Source organism: Ranitomeya imitator, chromosome 3 (assembly GCF_032444005.1).
Source record: "Ranitomeya imitator isolate aRanImi1 chromosome 3, aRanImi1.pri, whole genome shotgun sequence".
Lineage (NCBI taxonomy): Eukaryota > Metazoa > Chordata > Amphibia > Anura > Dendrobatidae > Ranitomeya > Ranitomeya imitator.
In genome coordinates this window covers 118,281,407-118,302,578 of record NC_091284.1, presented here as the reverse complement: position 1 = coordinate 118,302,578, position 21,172 = coordinate 118,281,407, and the positions used below count along the sequence as shown (strand labels likewise).

Genomic DNA, 21,172 nt, shown 5'->3' with positions numbered 1-21,172 from the left:
CTTTGTAATATATCCTTTGTTGACAATGACAGAGGTCAAACGTTTTCTGTAAGTCTTCACAAGGTTGCCACACACTGTTGTTGGTATGTTGGCCCATTCCTCCATGCAGATCTCCTCTAGAGCAGTGATGTTTTTGGCTTTTTGCTTGGCAACACGGACTTTCAACTCCCTCCAAAGGTTTTCTATAGGGTTGAGATCTGGAGACTGGCTAGGCCACTCCAGGACCTTGAAATGCTTCTTACGAAGCCACTCCTTCGTTGCCCTGGCGGTGTGCTTTGGATCATTGTCATGTTGAAAGACTCAGCCACGTTTCATCTTCAATGCCCTTGCTGATGGAAGGAGGTTTGCACTCAAAATCTCACGATACATGGCCCCATTCATTCTTTCATGTACCCGGATCAGTCGTCCTGGCCCCTTTGCAGAGAAACAGCCCCAAAGCATGATGTTTCCACCACCATGCTTTACAGTAGGTATGGTGTTTGATGGATGCAACTCCGTATTCTTTTTCCTCCAAACACGACAAGTTGTGTTTCTACCAAACAGTTCCAGTTTGGTTTCCTCAGACCATAGGACATTCTCCCAAAACTCCTCTGGATCATCCAAATGCTCTCTAGCAAACTTCAGACGGGCCCGGACATGTACTGGCTTAAGCAGTGGGACACGTCTGGCACTGCAGGATCTGAGTCCATGGTGGCGTAGTGTGTTACTTATGGTAGGCCTTGTTACATTGGTCCCAGCTCTCTGCAGTTCATTCACTAGGTCCCCCCGCGTGGTTCTGGGATTTTTGCTCACCGTTCTTGTGATCATTCTGACCCCACGGGGTGGGATTTTGCGTGGAGTCCCAGATCGAGGGAGATTATCAGTGGTCTTGTATGTCTTCCATTTTCTAATTATTGCTCCCACTGTTGATTTCTTCACTCCAAGCTGGTTGGCTATTGCAGATTCAGTCTTCCCAGCCTGGTGCAGGGCTACAATTTTGTTTCTGGTGTCCTTTAACAGCTCTTTGGTCTTCACCATAGTGGAGTTTGGAGTCAGACTGTTTGAGGGTGTGCACAGGTGTCTTTTTACACTGATAACAAGCTTAAACAGGTGCCATTACTACAGGTAATGAGTGGAGGAAAGAGGAGACTCTTAAAGAAGAGGTTACAGGTCTGTGAGAGCCAGAAATCTTGATTGTTTGTTTCTGACCAAATACTTATTTTCCACCATAATATGCAAATAAAATGATAAAAAAACAGACAATGTGATTTTCTGGATTTTTTTTTTTCTCAGTTTGTCTCCCATAGTTGAGGTCTACCTATGATGTAAATTACAGACGCCTCTCATCTTTTTAAGTGGTGGAACTTGCACTATTGCTGACTGACTAAATACTTTTTTGCCCCACTGTATAACCAAGAGACCCCCATACATCAGATGGTCAGTCAAGCCTGCCAAATTTAGTGGGTTCGGTTGACTTTTTTTCCAATGAGGGCCTTTAGCTTTATCTGTGGTACAGTGGTTAGAACTGGGGTACTGAGTTCTAATTTGTCAAAATTGGGCAGAATCTGCATGGAGTTTGTATGTTCACCTTGTGTTTTACTTGGGTTTCCTCTTGGTACTTGGGATTCCAGATGATAAACTCGTATCAACTGAGAAACCAATGTGATATAAGGATCACACGGTATTTATGGTAAGTCCAGTCTATATGCCGTGAAGAAGTCCGATGTTACCTAGTGAATTATCCCAGAAGGCCTGAAATAAAACCAAACTAGATATCAACGACACCATCTCCCACGTCAGAAGGAAATAGATCTTTAATTTGCAGAACAGGTAAAAAGAGCAGAGAAGGCCTCACCTTCCGGCAATGACAACCGTCCTTCTACAGGTGACGTCTTCATCCCAGTGTGTATTGTCAGAAGCTGAATGCAGTCCAACTTGTATAGATGATTGTGTGTGGGGAGCCGGTGCTGTGTTACTGCCTTTTGGTGACGGGGGCGGAGGGATGTACTCCATGTTCTCAGTTTTAGGAGGTCAGACAGAATGTTCTTGTTTATTATTACAAAGGCAAAGCTGAGAGATTTAGGAAGGACTCAGGGAATGTGCCCATCTACAGGGGATTTGTTCACAGGCACAGGTCATGGAGAGCTGATAAGAGTCTGTCAAAAGGGAAAGGAAGGAATAACACTGGGCAAGGCCAATATCTTCAGGCTGTTTTTAGAAAGAAGCTTGTGAAGAGGCTGGTAGTCTGATCCTCTAACTGTCAGCACAATTAGAACCTGGAATTAACTTTCTTAGAATTTAACTTCCTTTGATAGTATATCAATGACCGGCACTCACAGTCCTGCTTTGTCAGCAGCATTCGCCTGTGTTTTCAGCATGGCATAGGTGGTGGATGAGCTGGCATGAAAGATCTAGTGAGACTGGGACTGTACCCTGCTGGCAAACGGCACAGTATTTTCCCTTCCCCATAACGGCACCTAACGTGAGGAACAGGAAACCTGCATAGGAGATAAAAGATGGGGGCGGCACCTCTCTCCTCAGTTTGGTTTCCTGTTCCTGCTGGAAACCTGCGACGTCAACCCAGAGGGATCGCTCTCTGGAGGTGCCGGTCCAGAGACAGAGGCCCGCGGTGGGAGCAGCTGGCAGTGTATGCGGCCACATTACTCATGGGTGCTGCAGTAGTGGCGTCCTTCCCGCTGGAGTTCCCCGGTGTCCGCTCCTGGCCGGAGGCTGGGCCGGGGCAGAGATGTGTCCCATCACTAGGCTGGCGCCGGGGTGAATGGGAGTACTTCCGGGTTTGACTGGAAGTAGTGTCACATGCCGAGGAGAGCGCTGTGCTGACACTCCCGGGAGGGAGGAAGTTCAGGGGCGCTGACACCGCTCTCTCCTCTATACTATATTAAGAGGCAAGGCATAAGCAGCAGTGCCAATAGCCTCTCCAAACATGGCGGACCCGACTGTGGAATCGCCGGTGCCAGTGGACGTTCCACAGACACCCGGGGTACTAAAGGTTTCGGTGGGTGAGTGCCTTTGTAAGGCAAATAACATGTCAGTAACTCAGTATCTCTGTATTATATTGTACAGGGGAGGAAGGTTACGGCCAAGCAGAAAAACAAAGTCTGCGCACTCTGTGATAAAGCTCTCCCTAAAACTTATGACAAACGGATCTGTCGTTTATGTGTAGAAAAGACTGTGGCCGAGGAGTCTTCATCATTACTCCAAACTATAAAGGCTATCGTTAGGGATGAAGTAAAAATCACAGTAAAGGAGCAAATGAAACAGCATGGGTTACATAGCTCCGAAAATCCACCTCCAAAACCTGCCCAAATCTCTGACGTGGAATCAGAAGGCGAACCAGGGGAATTGCCACCTGATGATGATTCAGACTTAAGGTACCGTCACACTCAGCGACGCTGCAGCGATCTAGACAATGATCCGACCTAAACTAGATCGCTGGAGCGTCGCTGTTTAGGTCGCTGTAGAGACGTCAAACACAGCAACTCTAGAACGATGCAGGAGCGATCCAGTGACGTAACGGCGACTCACTTATCGTTCTCGCTCCATGTAAAAACGTTGCTGGCGTCGTTGCTTTTGATGTCAAACATGACGATACACGCCGATCTAGCGACCAAATAAAGTTCTGGACTTCTAGCTCCGACCAGCGGTGTCACAGCGGGATCCAGAACGCTGCTGCGTGTCAAACACAACAAGATCGCTATCCAGGACGCTGCAACGTCACAGATTGTTGTCGTTCTCGTTGCAAAGTTGCTGAGTGTGACGGTACCTTTAGACTCTACAGATGAAGAGTGTGGTCGGCCATACTATCTTAGGATGTGGGGAAATTGCTTAAGCTAGTTAGATCAACATTGGGGGTTGAAACACCAAAAGAACATAAAACAACCCAGGATTCTATGTTTAGCAACCTAGAGGTGAAAAAACGCAGAGTTTTTCCCTTTCACGAAAATGTGTTAAATTTAATTAAAAAAGAGTGGAAAAAAACAAATAAAAAATGTCAGTTCCTCAGGCCCTTAAGCGGAAATATCCATTTGAGGAAGAAGTCTGTGATAAATGGGAAAAAACACCTAAATTAGGCTAAGCAATTGCGAGCACTTCCAAGGGCATAGCGCTTCCCTTCGAAGACATGGGGGCTTTAAAAGATCCCCTTGATAAAAAGGCAGACGTCTTCTTAAAATCGGCTTGGGAAGCATGGACGTGGGCATTTAAGCCAGGAGTGGCTGCCACTTGTACAGCTCGGGCCATTATAAAGTGGTTAGAGGAATTGAGTGAACAAATAAGGGACAAATGTCCAAGGGGGAGACTCTTAGAGGTAATACCCTCACTTCAAAATGCAGCAGGCTTTTTGGCAGATGCAGTCATTGACTCAGTGCGTTTTTCTGCCCGTGCATGTGCTCTCTCCAACTATGGTAGAAGAGCATTATGGCTTAAAAATTGGTCAGCTGACTTTCAATCTAAAGTCAAATTGTGTGCAGTCTCTTGTGAGGGCCAATATCTATTTGGGAAGGCACTAGATGAGATTCTAGAGAAGGCTGCAGATAAGAAAAAACCTCCCCCCTTCTTAAGACGGCGGTGGAATGATAACCGGCGTTCCTTTCGGGGGTTCGGGAAAAACAGACCGTGGTTCGCCAGGGGATAAATCCACACGTGGGAAGTCCTGGGGGAGAGAAGAGAGAAAGGATATCTCTTTAATAAGCCTCCTCAGAAATCAGACCCCAAACAGCAATGACGCCGATATCCGGGTGGGGGGAGGCTTCATTTTTTGTCCACCAATGGGAAAAATTACAAACATCACAATGGGTAATATCTCTTTTAACCGAAGGCCTACTTTTAAGCTTCACCTCCCTCCCACCTCATCGTGTAAAAGTGACCCATGTCGCAAAAAGAAATCAGGCAACATTGGAAAGTTCATCTCCTCAGGGAAAAACAAGTTCTTGTCAAAGTACCAGCACAAGAAATCGGGAAAGGGTTTTACAGTACCCTATACCTCACGCCAAAACCGGATGGTTCACTAAGAACAATCTTCAATCTAAAATCCCTATATAAATACATCAAAGTAGACAAATTAAAAATGGAGACGTTAAAAACTACAACAAAACTGCTATATCCAGGCTGTTACATGGCTGTAATAGACCTCACAGATGCCTACTATCATGTTCCCATTTGTGTAAAACATCAACAATTCCTAAGACTAGTAGTAGAAATAAATCAAATCCCTACTCATCTACAGTACCAATGTCTCCCTTTCGGGGTGTCAGTGGCTCCCAGAATCTTTATGAAGATAATTTCAGAGATAGCGTCGTTGGTAAGAAAGGAAAATATCTTACTAATACCCTATCTAGACGACTTTCTCCTTGTAGCGGACAGCCAGGGAGAATGCGAAATGGCAGTCTCAAAAGTACGAGACCTATTGTCCAAATTAGGGTGGTTGGTTAATTTAAAAAAAATCAAAGATGCTTCCAGTCCAGATACAGGAATTCCTGGGAATTCAACTGGACTCAATCAAGCAAATTTGTATCCTTCCGGACAGGAAAATCAACGCCATAAAACAAAAAATAAATCAAACACAATTAGGCCAGCCCATCTCGTTAAGAGAAGCCATGTCCCTTCTGGGGATGTTGGCAGCCACAATCCCAGCGGTTCGGTGGGCACAATTGCAATCAAGGGACCTACAATGGCAAATAATTACTGAACAAGCAAAGAATCCCCACAATTTAAACCGGAAAATCGTTCTATGGCCACAAGTGCTGGACTCTTTAGATTGGTGGCTAAAAATAGAAAATTTTAAAAACGGGGTGCCATGGTCAGTCCAAAATCCAGTGGTGCTAACCATGGGTGCGAGCCCTCTCAGCTGGGGGGCACATCTGGAAGATCAGATTCTGCAAGGCAGATGGGATCCTCAGATGGAGTCAGCATACTCCAACCTAAATGAGCTAACAGCAGTAAGGCTAGCAGTTCTGCAGACAGAAGAAATTATCAAAGGGAAACACCTAGTGGTCTTGTCCGACAACAGCACGGCAGTCTCCTACATAAATCGTCAAGGAGGAACAAGGTCAAGATCTCTGTTAGAAGAAACCAAAAGACTGTTTTCTTTGGCAGAAAATCACCTCCTATCGTTGACAAGTACACATCTGAAAGGAACAAGCAACCTTGTTGTGGACTTCTTGAGCAGGCATATACAACATCAGAACGAATGGTCTCTAAATCAGGAAATTTTGGGGGAAATCTGTGCTCTTTGGGGTATCCCACAGATAGACCTCTTTGCCACAAAACAAAACCGGAAGGTAGAAAGGTTCTATTCCCTGAACCCACGAGAGAACCCAGAAGGAGTGGATGCGCTGTTACACCAATGGAACTTCCATCTGGCCTACGCATTTCCCCCGATTCCGCTAATACCAACAGTGTTGAAGAAAATCCGGGAGGATTGATTGCACCCTTCTAGCCGAAGAGGGCCTGGTTCACCTGGCTCAGGCGTATGTCCATATCAGACCCATGGATCCTTCCAGATGTGCCAAATCTACTACACCAGGGTCCAGTGTTCCATCCTCAAGTACACAGTCTACATCTCACTGCCTGGAACTTGAGAGGGGGCTTCTTCTAGAAAAGGGTTTCTCGGCTCCGTTAGTTTCTACTCTGCTATCCAGCAGGAAAAAAAACTACATCCAATAAATACCAAAAAATCTGGGAAAAATTTATAGAGTTCTCAGGCCGACGCCTATCTACCACCACTCAGAAAGTCCCAATAAGGGAAGTCTTAGAGTTCCTCCAAAAGGTCTGGAACGGGGGTTATCTACCAGCAAGTTTCAGCGCTTGGCGCCTTATTTGATCAAAACTTGGCTGATCACCCTTGGGTGTACAGGTTCATTCGAGCCTCCTTCACAGCCAGACCATTTATACCTCGGCCAAAGGTTGCTCCCTGGGATCTAAATTTAGTGCTCCAGGCCTTAACTTCTCCTCCTTTTGAGCCTCATAGCTCCATGTCAGAAAAAAATCTAACCATAAAAACGGTTCTCCTGGTTGCCCCGACGTCGGCCTGACGCATTAGTGAGATCCAGGCTATCTTTATTGATCCTCCATACACTACAATTCTGGAGGACAGAGTAATAATCAAAACTGACCCGGCCTTCTTACCAAAGGTCAATTCAAAATTCCATAGGGACCAGGAGATAGTTTTACCCTCATTTTGTTCCAATCCAAAATCCCAGGGAGAACAAACTTTTCATTGCCTTGATGTCAGACGTTGCCTAGTCTAATACCTGGAAGTGACAAAATCATTGTGACAGTCCTCAGCCCTTTTTGTTTCCTTTCAGGGAGCAAACATGGGTAAGAAAGCCACGAAATCTACTATTGCACGCTGGGTCCGCATGGCTATTGCACTCTCTTACTCATCTGCAGGGTAATGCCCTCCTCTAGGGGTGACAGAACACTCCACAAGAGCTATCGCCACATCCTGGGCGGAGAGGGCAAACGCGTCGATAGAGCAAATTTGTAATGCGGCAGTATGGTCTTCACCCTCTACCTTCTTTCGCCACTATAGGTTAAACTTGGGGCTTTCAAGTCTTGCCTTTGGGAGGAAAGTCTTATCGGCTGTTGTCCCAGCCTAGGAGTCTTCTTCTATTTTCTCCTCTCACGTTAGGTGCCGTCATGGGGAAGGGAAAAAATGATAATTACTTACCGGTAATTTGATTTTCCAGATCCATGACGGCACCGTATTAATTCCCGCCCTATCTTGGTGATGGTTGTGTGTTGCACAAAAAAAAAGTATATATGTATATAGAATGTATATATAATATAAGATATAAATATATACAGATGATAAAAAGCTGATGGGGAAATATAACTACGCCTAGTGTCGGCTATGGGGATAAATGTAATTTACATTAAACCTGAACTAACAAAGCGGTTACCTTACATACTCTGTCAATAAACTGAGGAGAGAGGTGCCACCCCCATCTTTTATCTCCTATGCAGGTTTCCTGTTCCTGGGGGGGCTGGGACCATCTCTCACGTTAGGTGCCGTCATGGATCTGGAAAATCAAATTACTGGTAAGTAATTATCATTTTTCCTCAAGTGAGCTTTTAAAAGAAATAAAAGTGTTTTATGGAAGAGATTTTTATTGTTATGTATTATTCTGCCACCTGGTAAAATGAACTACATAGTGTAGTAAAATGAAGCTGAATAGAGCTCACCGTGCTTGCTTGTTATTAACGAGGAAAATTCTGGTAGGCGCTTCCGTTTCAGGAAAAAATTTCCCGTGCACTTTTGTTAATCCAACAGGATAACTTCATCAATTAAAGTTGGAATTTATTGAAATATATTAAAAAATATATCTAATAATTTTTAAAAAATGCCTATATATGTATATTTCCACACAACGTGTTTCGGCTTAAACAAAGCCTTCATCAGGTGTTGCGCTTGCTTGTTGGACACACAGCTGAGAGTATCAGGCTCAATGGAGGACAGATCCTGCCGGTGTAACACAGCAAACTAGAAGACAGAAGAGGGGAATCAGCGCATCCATCCAGTAAAATAAAAATGCTTTATTAGAAGTCCATGAAAACGAGTAGAGCCATGCAAAAATGTTAAATACTGATGTGTTTCAGGCCCAACAACCACCCTTAATCTAACTTAGTGGGTTACCTAAACATGTCACATCCAGCTTATAAGGCTAGGTTCACATGTCACATATTTGAATAACAATGGTCCGAGTACTGTCAGTTTTTTTTTCGAAGACAGCGTTTAGACCGGACATGATTTTCTTGGTTAAACACTGCCCATGGAAAAGATTATGCTGAGCTCAGTTGTCCTTGGATCCAAAAGTTACCGCAAGTTCCAGCTCAATGTTATGTACCGTACACACATAACACTGGTATACAGTGATTTCGGTGCTAACAATGTCTGAACGGTGTTATATTAAGTTTATGGGGCTGGTTAAGAATAAGACTTTGGTTTTGCCAGATTAGCTCTAGTTTCTGAGATATTTAATAGCTGATTAATTACAGTAAAATCCATGGTGTTGGCGAGGTTATGCAGAACTCATGAACATGAGAGAATATTTAGCAGCAGGTTAAATAGGTCTTGTGATAATCTCCTGCTGATAAAACGCTGATTTTATCAGTGCTACAGCAAGCAGCCCAGTAAGTGATATATCACTGGAATCAGGGCCTATGTCCCTACATCATGCTGTTCTCAGTTGGGAGTAAAAAAAAACTTTTAAGGGGAAATGATTAAGGCATAGTCTAGTACAACATTAGAAGTTATTACCTGGTGGCTTCACAGTAAATTGACTTTAGCATTACAAGGGACTGAAGGAAATCAGTTTGCTGGTGTTTATGAAACAGCTGTTTGCCCTGTGTGAGGATGTTTTGATCCATGTATGGCAGGATTACGGCGTCTGACTCCTTGAGGTTGTACGCTTACATTCCCCTCCTGCAGATACTATTATTCCACACCGCCGCCGCCGCTCTTGTTATGATCCATGCTTGACAAGACCAGGTGCAGTTTGTTGGGTTAGTGAGCTGCTCATGTCTGTCATTATACACAATGGAGGAATTCCTCTAGAGCTTTAAATAAACCAGGTGAGGCTGCATTATATCAGAGGATTAGGAATGGGAAGAGCTGATTACAAACCCTCTTGTGCTGATCCACAGCCTCACCTAGTCTGTCCTCGTGAGACATGGTAAGCACTGCAGGTGTTTGGGCCTCAGGGGAGCAAACGCCAATTACCTGGTCAATACTCTGCCTGTCCAGGGGGTACATACAGGAGGTGCATACAGGAGGTGCATACAGGGGGTGCATGCAGGGGTACATACAGGTGTGCATAAAGTGAGTGCATGCAGGGGTACATACAGGGGGTGCATACAGGGGTGCATATAGTGGGTGCATACAGGGGGTGCATGCAGGGGTACATACAGGTGTGCATACATGGGGTGCAGAAAGTGGGTGCATACAGGAGGTGCATACAAGGGGTGCATAAGGAGGTGCATACAGGGGCGCATACAGGAGGCGCATACAGGGAGTGCATGCAGAGGTACATACAGTGGGTGCACACAGGAGGTGCCTACAGGGGGTGCATGCAGGGGTACATACAGGGGTGCATACAGGAGGTGCATGCAGGGGTACATACAGGGGTGCATACGTTGGCATAGTGTCCATACAGTGTCTATTCATATTATTTTGTATATTGTAAGTGGATAGCTAGACGAGGTCTGGTTGAATGGCCACAATGGTCTCCAGACGTTACCCAAATGGACTTTTTCTTCAGGGGATCGTACCAAAGATTAGGTACATTCAAGAAAACCATGCTCATTATCATTCCACTTATATATACAAACCTATTTTTGCACCACATATATGCAAGAACATAATTCATAGTTACTTATTAACAACTGTACGTGTGGAGTTTATGACCGATGGCTCTGTGCTACCCATAACCCGAGCACATTACACTACTGCTTCTCCCATAATGTATGCAGCTCATGTAAGGACATTCCAGGGCGCCAGTCTGAGGGTGAGGAGAGTGTACCCCACACAAGCGCTCACAGACCCCACAAATGGAATATCACCCTATGTGTCCACTACTACCAGAACAGTCCCCGGGCACCCTCCACTGGTACACAGCTGGTTTTGCTGGTCGAAGCCATGGCCAGCCAGCTATTTTCTTTGAAGACATTGCTGCAGGGTAAATATAGTATAAAGTCATGTTCCCACGTACTGTAAACCCTGTGGTTTTTTCACACTTTACACAAATGGTCACACCAAAATATGCAATCTGCAATCTGCTGTTCTTTGCATTTTTTGTGTTTTTTTTTTTTTTGGTGTGGTTTTGATGGTATTTTTTATTGCATATTTAATGCATTTAAAAACACAACTGCAATGTTACACGTGTTTTTTTTCAGGCTCCCCATCGAAGTCTGTAGGGGAAAAAATGCAGCAAAAAACACACAGTTCTGCAGAATCCTTAAATGCACAGAAGGCATGAGTTTTCATGAAATCCCATCCACTTTCCTCTAACTGGTCAACACAGCATATATACTGCAAAAAAAAGAATGTGGCAAAAAATGCACTATATGGGAAAATGGCCGTACATGGCGGTCATTGAGAGAAAAGGCTATACTTGTGATACATGGTGGCGGCAGTCAGTCTGAATGGGAGGTGCTCGGACTGTGTATCTCTCCAGTGTGGCTCATACATGGAGGCCATGATCCAGATATGATGTCCATATCAACTAGTTGGGTGTATGGACCATGGTCGTCTTTTTGTGACAACCTCCTTTCTAATACTAGTTAAAACCAGAAGTTTACAGACACTATATAAAGATGCATGTATTTCTCAATTTCTGACATGAAATCAGAAGAAACTTTCCCGTTTTAGGTCAATTAGGAATATCATAATTATTAATATTTGGCAAATGCCAGAATAATATGAGAGAAAATGTTTTAAGGCATTTTTATTACTTATTGCAAAGTCAAAAGTTTACATACATTTAATATTTGGTACCATTGCTCTTACACTGAATGACCTTTTAAAATGTTCTGTGTTTTTATTCATTTTTTTGTAATGTCGACTAATAAAGATTACTATATTGTTAGAATCTCTTGTATCTTCTGGTTCTTTGGTACAATGCTTTCTATATGATCGCAAGGTAAAGAAAATGGAGTGTGCATGAAACTTCTGAAATCTCATTCACTGTGTGTTTTCACTCCAAAAACGCTGCAAAAACGTAATGTGTGAACAAACCCTTATCACGAAGAATCAGATTCACAGGCGCAAAAAAATATCATCTTGAAAATGTAACGGTAATATAACCTGACTAAATTGCCAGGTCTGCACTGAGAACGTGCGGTTACTCCCCCAGGAAAATCAGATAAATGGCACATGTAGCTACAGGTCTCGGTTAGGTTCTTACTGGTGGATCTCCATTGATTAAACACCGTGGCTTTACCCATACATATGCCATATGGGTTTGTGATTGTAATGCCCCTCAAAGGAAAAATCAGCATCTGCTGGACAAATGCCAGAACCCCCATGTATAATTTAGTCCCTTGAATGGAGAGTTTTGTGGTCAGCGATGAGGATACACAGTTGTGTGATCCCACATTCACTAATATTGGCTCCTTCCAGAAGCAAAACTAATTAAACATGGCCGTTCTTGTATGCGTTATATATTAATGTCTTATCAGTGGAACAGATACTTCCAGTATCAAGAGAAAAATCCTGCTTAAAACTGAGAAAGTCTTCTGCAATGTCGGGAAATAGCATCGGTTCTTATTATTATGGGCTCATACGGTGCGCTATACCCCAGGACAATACCCACACGATAAAGACTACTCTGTAATCATTCATCTGTCACACAGAGGCAGATAGCATCTTTTAATTTCCGCTTTGGACAGATAAAATATAATTTCTTATGCCTTTGTGAAGCCATTGTGCTCTACTGCTCCTGGTGAGTTGATGAAAGCGTTCACGGCTCCATATGGTCCCTTTAACTGTCTCACTTTCTGTTTACAGCTGCCCAACATGTTTGGCGACCTGCGCTCAACTTTTATTGCACTGATGATCGGGTCCTATGCTTCCTCTGCAGTCACCTTCCCCTTCATCAAGGTGAGGACTTGTTGTCTGCGATTGAGAATTACATGTCCCAGAAGAAAAGTATACATTATATGCACTAGAGCAGATTTTCTCAGCAATAATCATGTTTCCTGGGACCTACCGCAGAATGAGCATTTGTGGCGATTAGTAACAAGAGGCATTAGGCCACGTTCATATGTTCAGTATTTGACATCAGTATTTGTAACCCAAAACCAGCAGAGGAACAATCTGAGGAAAAGTATAATAGAAACACGTCATCACTTCTGTATTTATCACCCACTCCTGGTTTTGTCTTAAAAATACTGAGGTAAAATACTGACCAAATACTGGCCTAAAAAGGTGAAGAAATAGAAGTATAATGTATGGCGGCACATGAACTCTCTGTTGGCACCTTAGGTCCATAGGTCATATTGTGCTCTTAAAAGTCACTGTGTTCTCCTATAGAGGCAAAGCTTCTTGGGAACGATTCCTCCTTCATACATGGAATGTCACATGCCACCATCTTTTACTTGTGGAATCTCATGGAATCCTAAAGAAAATGTGTGAAATTAGTGGCACATGGACCAACAATACACCCCATACCAGACCATGGTCTCAGAGCACATTTGTAATAATCCGCGTATCATCCTCAAAGCTAATAGAACCAAGAGGCGACATAAAGGCACGATAATATGGCCCGCTGTGCAACGTGCGAGGGGCTTTTCAGGCATACAATCCACTTAGCCTATGCTCTCTTGCACAGGATTTCATTTCAGAAGGACCTTTCTAGTACACTTCTTAGTAAATAAAGCAGAAACCTTATTTTATTATATTTTATTATATTTTTCCGATATTTGTATCATTCAAGTTGAGAGAGAAACATGACACTTTATTTTTCAGACAGTTAAAAACAGATTTGTTAAAAGAACACGAACCAGAATTTCCTAGAATGGTGACTTTCTATCACAAGAATTTCTGCTTTTGTCTGCAGATTATCTATGACCTCGGTGTGACTTTTATAACTATTCTGATTGTCTGGGCTGCCTGCGCAGGACTCGTTTTCTTCAACTGCTTCTTCAACTGGCCTCTAGAGCCATTCCCCGGACCAGAGGACATGGACTACACGTAAGGGCACCACCAGTACTAGCAAGTATCTGCCTCCATGATACCACTCGGAGTCACGCTAATGCTGTTTGTTATGTCCACAGTGTGAAGATAAAGTTCAGCTGGTTGGGATTTGACCACAAAATTACAGGAAAGCAATTCTACAAACAAGTGACTACGGTGGGCCGACGGCTGAGTGTGGGGGGCTCCATGAAAAATCCCAAAGAGCTGTCAGCATTACAGGAAGGCAATAAACTGTGCCTGTCTACAGTAGACCTGGAAGTGAAATGCCAAGCTGACAATGCAGGTAAATGCTTAGTCTGACATACCCCCTATACAAGGGCCGTCTAAGTTGGAACTTATTGGGAAAAATAATGGTTATCATAGCTAATTTTCAGCCCCTGGGGTCCTGAAATGGAATCTGACCAAAGGGGTCCCGGTTTCCTCCCGCACTCCAAAAACATAGTGATGCGTTAATTTGCAATTAGGTTAAAACCAACAACTATATTAGAAACCTTGCAACTTGTTATTATATATCCTTGCTGCTCTCCAGAAGGGAGAGAATTTAAATTTTATTGTTTAGGGCTCGTTGCCAAGGTTACCGCTATCTCTGCTGCCTGTCAGCAGTGGCCGTTGTTGTAATCATGGAGCGAAGAAGTACTTACAAGCTCTTTTCTACAGAGCTTGGAAGAGTATGATGGCCTCCAGACTTTTTCACACAAGTGCGTTTTAAGTGGAGCTATCAGTAGAAAACGACCTATAGCCTAAATCAGGTCTTTGTGTTACATGTTTTTTTTATTTAATTTCACTAATGGTTTTTTTTCCCCATATAACGATCTTTACGAAAAAAAGCAATATAGTAAAAATCATACTGGCCACTAAAGCTATTTTAGACTTATACTTTCTGTTCTTTCAAGAAGATTTTTCAGCATACGCCTTATCATCAGAGTCAGGATTAGAATGCCAGGTAACACCTCTATATATAACAGAGGATAGGTGATGTCACTTGCTTCCTTCACATCCCCTTTGCACAGGCTCATTACTTACTTTCATACAAAAGATAGGGTCGTGGGGACTGACCATTGTGGCCATGTACATATGTTATTTCCTGAAACAAAAAGCAGTTGAACTAGAAATGAAGTATCGCATGAAGAACTGCAAGGAAAGAGCTTCTTTGTGTATTTCTATAGGTAGTCACACAGATGATGGAAGCGATCAGCACGATATTGCTTCCCCTTCTGCATTTATTACACGTAGTTAGACATTTGCTTTTCTGCTTCGAAGGATCTCATCCTCTCGTTAAATTAGATCAATAATTTCCTGTCCTGTAGTTTTATGTTCAGGGTATGAAGATGTAGATTGATTATGGCCTTTCTACAAACACAGGATTCTTATCACAGTAGTTTTGTCGATATGACATTTGCTTTGCGCGGAATATATTTTAGTCTATTCAGAAGCTACAACCCACACTCTTCTACCGTACAATGTGAAAGCCTTCCATATTTTATCTCTATAGTGCTTGATTACACTTTGCTGGTACTTGCTCTAAATGCCAACCTGTAGGAGGTTGTATTGTGACTTAAAGGGAACCTGTCACCCCCAAAATCGATGGTGAGGTAAGCTCACCGTCATCAGGGGCTTATCTACAGCATTCTGTAATGCTGTAGATAAGCCCCCGATGTAACCTGAAAGAGGAGAAAAAGAGGTTAGATTATACTCACCTGGGCGGACGGTCCTGCTGCGGTCCGGTCAAATGGGTGTCTCAGGTCCGCTCCGGCGCCTCCTATCTTCATTCCATGACGTCCTCTTCTTGTCTTCCTTCCGCGGCTCCGGCGCAGGTCTACTTTGTCTGTCCTGTTGAGGGCAGAGTAAAGTACTGCAGTGCGCAGGCGCTGGGCCTCTCTGACCTTTCCCGGCGCCTGCACACTGCAGTACTTTCCTCTGCCCTCAACAGGGCAGACAAAGTACGCCTGCGCCGGAGCCACGGCGTGAAGACCAGAAGAGGACGTCATGGAATGAAGATGTGAGGCGCTGTTCCGGACCTGAGACACCCAACAGAGCAGGACCGCCCCTGGGTGAGCATAATCTAACCTCTTTTTCTCCTCTTTCAGGTAACATCGGCGGCTTATCTACAGCATTACAGAATGCTGTACATAAGCCACTGATGACAGTGAGCTTACCTCACCATCGATTTTGGGGGTGACAGGTTCCTTTTAAAGCACCATTTCAGCATTTTTTTTTTTCAGTGCTGGAGTGGTGCTTCTATTATAAGTTCCTTACCTGTAGTCTTATACTTACCCGCTACTGTCTTTACCTTTTGGTCCCTCTTGTGACCACAACTTCTGAATGGCCAGAAGTCAGAAATAATGGTCTCAAGCTCTAACTGTAAGTCTGATATCCAGAACGATGGTCTCATAGACTTGCACTGAAAAGTGACCTCTGGCTCTCTCCAGCAAACACTGGAGCGTTCCGGGCAGGTCACAAACTGCTGGAGACCGTAGAGAGCGGCGGCGATAGCAGGGGAAGACTGGGGGCAGGGACCTGAGATTAGAAGTACCATTCCAACATAAAATAAAAAAATACTGGAGTAGTGCTTTAAATTGGATCGGATGAAACCTACAGCAAAGAAATATGCTGAAAGCATTGCAGGGCATGCATTAAGATCAGTCAAAGAAGGCAGGAGGAATGCCGCACATCCACATTTATTCAAATTCCATGAAAACAAGTTGATCCATGCAAGAGCATTAAAAACTGACGCGTTTCTGACGCAATTAGGGTACGTTCAGACTAGCGTTGTGCTAGTGTGCGTCGGCGCCGCGTCGGGCGACGCACGCGTCATGCGCCCCTATGTTTAACATGGGGGACGCATGCGTTTTTGCTTGTTGCGTTTTGCGACAAATGCGTCTTTTTTTGCCGCAAGCGTCGGACCAAGAAAACGCAACAAGTTGCATTTTTCTTGCGTCCAATTTTCGGCAAAAAACGACGCACGCGTCGCAAAACGCAGCGTTTTTGCGTGCGTTTTGCCGCGTTTTTCAGTGCGTTGTGCGTCGCGTCGCCGACACAGCGGCGCACAACGCTAGTCTGAACGTAGCCTTAACGCTGCTAGTCGTAGTATATGGTGAGCCCCTATCCTGCCTCCCATTAAAATCAGTACTTGCCTATTTATCTTAAATTATCTTACTTAATGATCACCTATCCATATCTTACCCCTTTAAAATGAATATAAACCCTTAAAAACAATGTTTGTAAATGTAAAATGGGTGCAAAATTAGGTGCTTATAAGTCTCAATATTACAAAAGTAATAGCCACTAAAAGTGCTGTAAGTTTGCCATATTCTGGCTGATATGGACATGCATTTGGTGGTGTGGGAGGTAAAATGTTCCCTTTTTGCTGGTACAAAGCTTTGAATTCTCTACAGAGTCATAGGGTTATTGGTAGAACTCTGGCTGCTTGCTTGCAGTGAGGTTCTAAGCTCCCTCTAGTGGTGGCTGCAGGCAGTAGAACTCTGGCTGCTTGCTTGCTTGCTTGCAGTGATTTTCTAAGCTCCCTCTAGTGGTGGCTGCAGGCAGTAGAACTCTGGCTGCTTGCTTGCTTGCTTGCAGTGATTTTCTAAGCTCCCTCTAGTGGTGGCTGCAGGCAGTAGAACTCTGGCTGCTTGCTTGCTTGCTTGCTTGCAGTGATTTTCTAAGCTCCCTCTAGTGGTGGCTGCAGGCAGTAGAACTCTGGCTGCTTGCTTGCTTGCTTGCTTGCTTGCAGTGATTTTCTAAGCTCCCTCTAGTGGTGGCTGCAGGCAGTCAGTGTTGTAGCAGTTAACTCAATGCAGAGAATTTGACACTTTGTATGAAATAAATAAAGCTATAAAACTATATCATGAAATAAATCAGCACAAAATGTGGTACTTTAGTCACATTCACATTCATTGAAATACGTGCCATCTTGTTTTGTTCTAATATTCTACGTAAGGCATTCTGTACCCATATTGTGGAAATATTCAATGTGGTTTTGTGCTTCTTCCTTGCAGCAACTCCTTCCTTCATGAAGAGTGTTTTCAGCCCCATATTACTGCTCAGCCTTATTACAATGTGTGTCACCCAGCTACGTCTCATCTTCTACATGGGGGCCATGACCAACATACTGGAGTTCTTGGTGGATGGAAGTTTGGAGACCGGTAAGTGCTTTTCTGCTACTATTTGCCATTATTTTGCAGAGTCACTGACGCGCTGTATATTCATTCATAAAGAAGACTTGTCGGTGTCCCTGATATATCTGGTTTAGTAAATACAGGTCCTTCTCAAAAAATTAGCATATAGTGTTAAATTTCATTATTTACCATAATGTAATGATTACAATTAAACTTTCATATATTATAGATTCATTATCCACCAACTGAAATTTGTCAGGTCTTTTATTGTTTTAATACTGATGATTTTGGCACACAACTGCTGATAACCCAAAAAACCTGTCTCAATAAATTAGCATATTTCACCCATCCAATCAAATAAAAGTGTTTTTTAATAACAAACAAAAAAACCAACAAATAATAATGTTCAGTTATGCACTCAATACTTGGTCGGGAATCCTTTGGCAGAAATGACTGCTTCAATGCGGCGTGGCATGGAGGCAATCAGCCTGTGACACTGCTGAGATGTTATGGAGGCCCAGGATGCTTCAATAGCGGCCTTAAGCTCATCCAGAGTGTTGGGTCTTGCGTCTCTCAACTTTCTCTTCACAATATCCCACAGATTCTCTATGGGGTTCAGGTCAGGAGAGTTGGCAGGCCAATTGAGCACAGTAATACCATGGTCAGTAAACCATTTACCAGTGGTTTTGGCACTGTGAGCAGGTGCCAGGTCGTGCTGAAAAATGAAATCTTCATCTCCATAAAGCATTTCAGCCAATGGAAGCATGAAGTGCTCCAAAATCTCCTGATAGCTAGCTACATTGACCCTGCCCTTGATGAAACACAGTGGACCAACACCAGCAGCTGACATGGCACCCCACACCATCACTGACTGTGGGTACTTGACACTGGACTTCAGCCATTTTGGCATTTCCTTCTCCCCAGTCTTCCTCCAGACTCTGGCACCTTGATTTCCGAATGACATGCAAAATTTGCTTTCATCAGAAAAAAGTACTTGGGACCACTTAGCAACAGTCCAGTGCTGCTTCTCTGTAGCTCAAAAGTGGCTTTACCTGGGGAATGCGGCACCTGTAGCCCATTTCCTGCACACGCCTGTGCACGGTGGCTCTGGATGTTTCCACACCAGACTCAGTCCACTGCTTCCTCAGGTTCCCCAAGGTCTGGAATCGGTCCTTCTCCACAATCTTCCTCAGGGTCCGGTCTCCTCTTCTCGTTGTACAGCGTTTTCTGCCACATTGTTTCCTTCCAACAGACTTACCATTGAGGTGCCTTGATACAGCACTCTGGGAACAGCCTATTTGTTGAGAAATTTCTTTCTGGGTCTTACCCTCTTGCTTGAGGGTGTCAATGATGGCCTTCTTGACATCTGTCAGGTCGCTAGTCTTACCCATGATGGGGGTTTTGAGTAATGAACCAGGCAGGGAGTTTATAAAAGCCTCAGGTATCTTTTGCATGTGTTTAGAGTTAATTAGTTGATTCAGAAGATTAGGGTAATAGGTCGTTTAGAGAACCTTTTCTTGATATGCTAATTTATTGAGACAGGTTTTTTGGGTTATCAGGAGTTGTATGCCAAAATCATCAGTATTAAAACAATAAAAGACCTGACAAATTTCAGTTGGTGGATAATGAATCTATAATATATGAAAGTTTAATTGTAATCATTACATTATGGTAAATAATGAAATTTAACGCTATATGCTAATTTTTTGAGAAGGACCTGTACTTGTATTCCTATAAAATCATGATGGAGAATCTATTCTCAGAACTCTGTTGTGCTGTTCCCGTTATTCCTCCTATAGAATTTGCTGAATACATTGATAACTGGGCGTTATTATTATTATTTCAATTATTAAAGGGATGTGTCTGGCACTGGCAACACTGATCGCACAGACATACACCCCAACAGAATGAACATGGCCATCAATTACTCATAATTTTCTAGGAGCGCAGGCAGGTTCTTTTTAGCACATTTTTGCCTTTTGCATTGTATAAGAAGATCGCCATTACAAACCGAGGCGTTATTGAGCACCATCGTCATATTTATTGGCACACGGATCGATGTATGTTGGAGAGTGTTCTATGACAGAACACATAAGACTCCAGAACACTCCTAGATGTCGGGGTCTCCGCCATTCATGAGCCCTTGGGGTTGTTATTTTCTGCTTGCTATGGTGTTCACACACAGATAATGATTCAGAGTAAAAGTATGTGTTGTCTCGCACCTGAATTATTCACAGGTCGTCATTTTACACACAACTTTACCCTGAAGGAAACTGAGCACTGTGTTAAGTTTACGCCCGTTTCATGTCTTCAGCCTTTCCACGAAAGGACTGGGGCTACACGGCTACCTGAGGACGATACACGCTACCCGCCAGATATCGCAGTATAGCACCGCTACATTGCATGATAAGGCAGCCCCAAGGTATTGTGACAAGCAAGTTGTAAAAAATCCAAATGATTCTGACTTTGTACGACTTTCTTGCCTTGGTCACGGCATCTTGTAGGTCGCCATGTGACTGCATTAAAAACAAAAAGAAAAAGTTGTAATCCGGCACCAAAAATTGTGTTAAAAATCTATTTCATAGATATCCGTTAAAATAAAATAAAAAAAGTGCATTTAAAAGAAAAGGGAGGATCACCACCTCCTTCTTACATTCCCCCCTTCTTTTTTTAAATACACTGTTTTTTATTTTAATGGATAGTAATAAAATGGATTTTTAATACATTTTTGGTGCCGGATTACCACTTTTTCTCATCTACGATTAGCTATTGGGGACACCAGTCCTGAGATATCTGAGCATCAGTTTGGAATTCATGTATATGGCCCGTGGTGTGTGCGGTAAGCGGATAGACTGTATTTTCCCTCCTTTTTTCCCCGTTGCATTTATTTGCAATGTAGCGGCAGCGTAGAGTGATCTTTGCTCGCGTGGCTAAAGTCGCAGTGTAAAAATTAAAGGGGATGTCTCAAGCTGAGTGGTTAAAATTGCTAAATGACAAGCAACTTTGTCATTTATCTCTTTCAAAAAATCCTCCCTGTTCTTATGGACTGAGAGATTTTTTTTTTAATGTTCTTTTGTACATCTTGTTGCCTAGGTTACCGGTCACCTCTGAGGTCTCGGAGTGACCAAGGAGTGTGCACGGCTTGCAGTTTTTATACTTTAGATACGGCAACCATTGCTCTGAAGCTGGCTGGATCACCGGATCTGGCCATCTTCAGGGCCCCTGTGCTTCTCCTGTGCTGCAGTGGATAATCACTCAGTTTGGACCATCGGTGCTGCCATGACAGTGGTCCAAACTGTCAGTATTCAGGAGCGCAGCATCCCTGGTAACCCGGAGGCAGGGGAGCGGTGCGCTTCTGAAG

The 21,172-nt window shown here is 43.6% G+C and overlaps 1 protein-coding gene across 2 annotated transcripts in view; it reads left to right on the top strand.

Annotated features, from left to right (window-relative positions):
- The window catches only part of SLC43A2 (solute carrier family 43 member 2), a 94,310-nt gene that overhangs the window by 60,507 nt on the left and 12,631 nt on the right, over window positions 1–21,172 (top strand). For both annotated transcript variants that reach the window (XM_069761340.1, XM_069761341.1), the window contains exons 6-9: window positions 12,506–12,598; window positions 13,557–13,690; window positions 13,774–13,976; window positions 17,692–17,838. In XM_069761340.1, coding sequence (XP_069617441.1) covers window positions 12,506–12,598; window positions 13,557–13,690; window positions 13,774–13,976; window positions 17,692–17,838 — 577 coding nt within the window. The remainder of the gene's footprint in view (window positions 1–12,505; window positions 12,599–13,556; window positions 13,691–13,773; window positions 13,977–17,691; window positions 17,839–21,172) is intronic.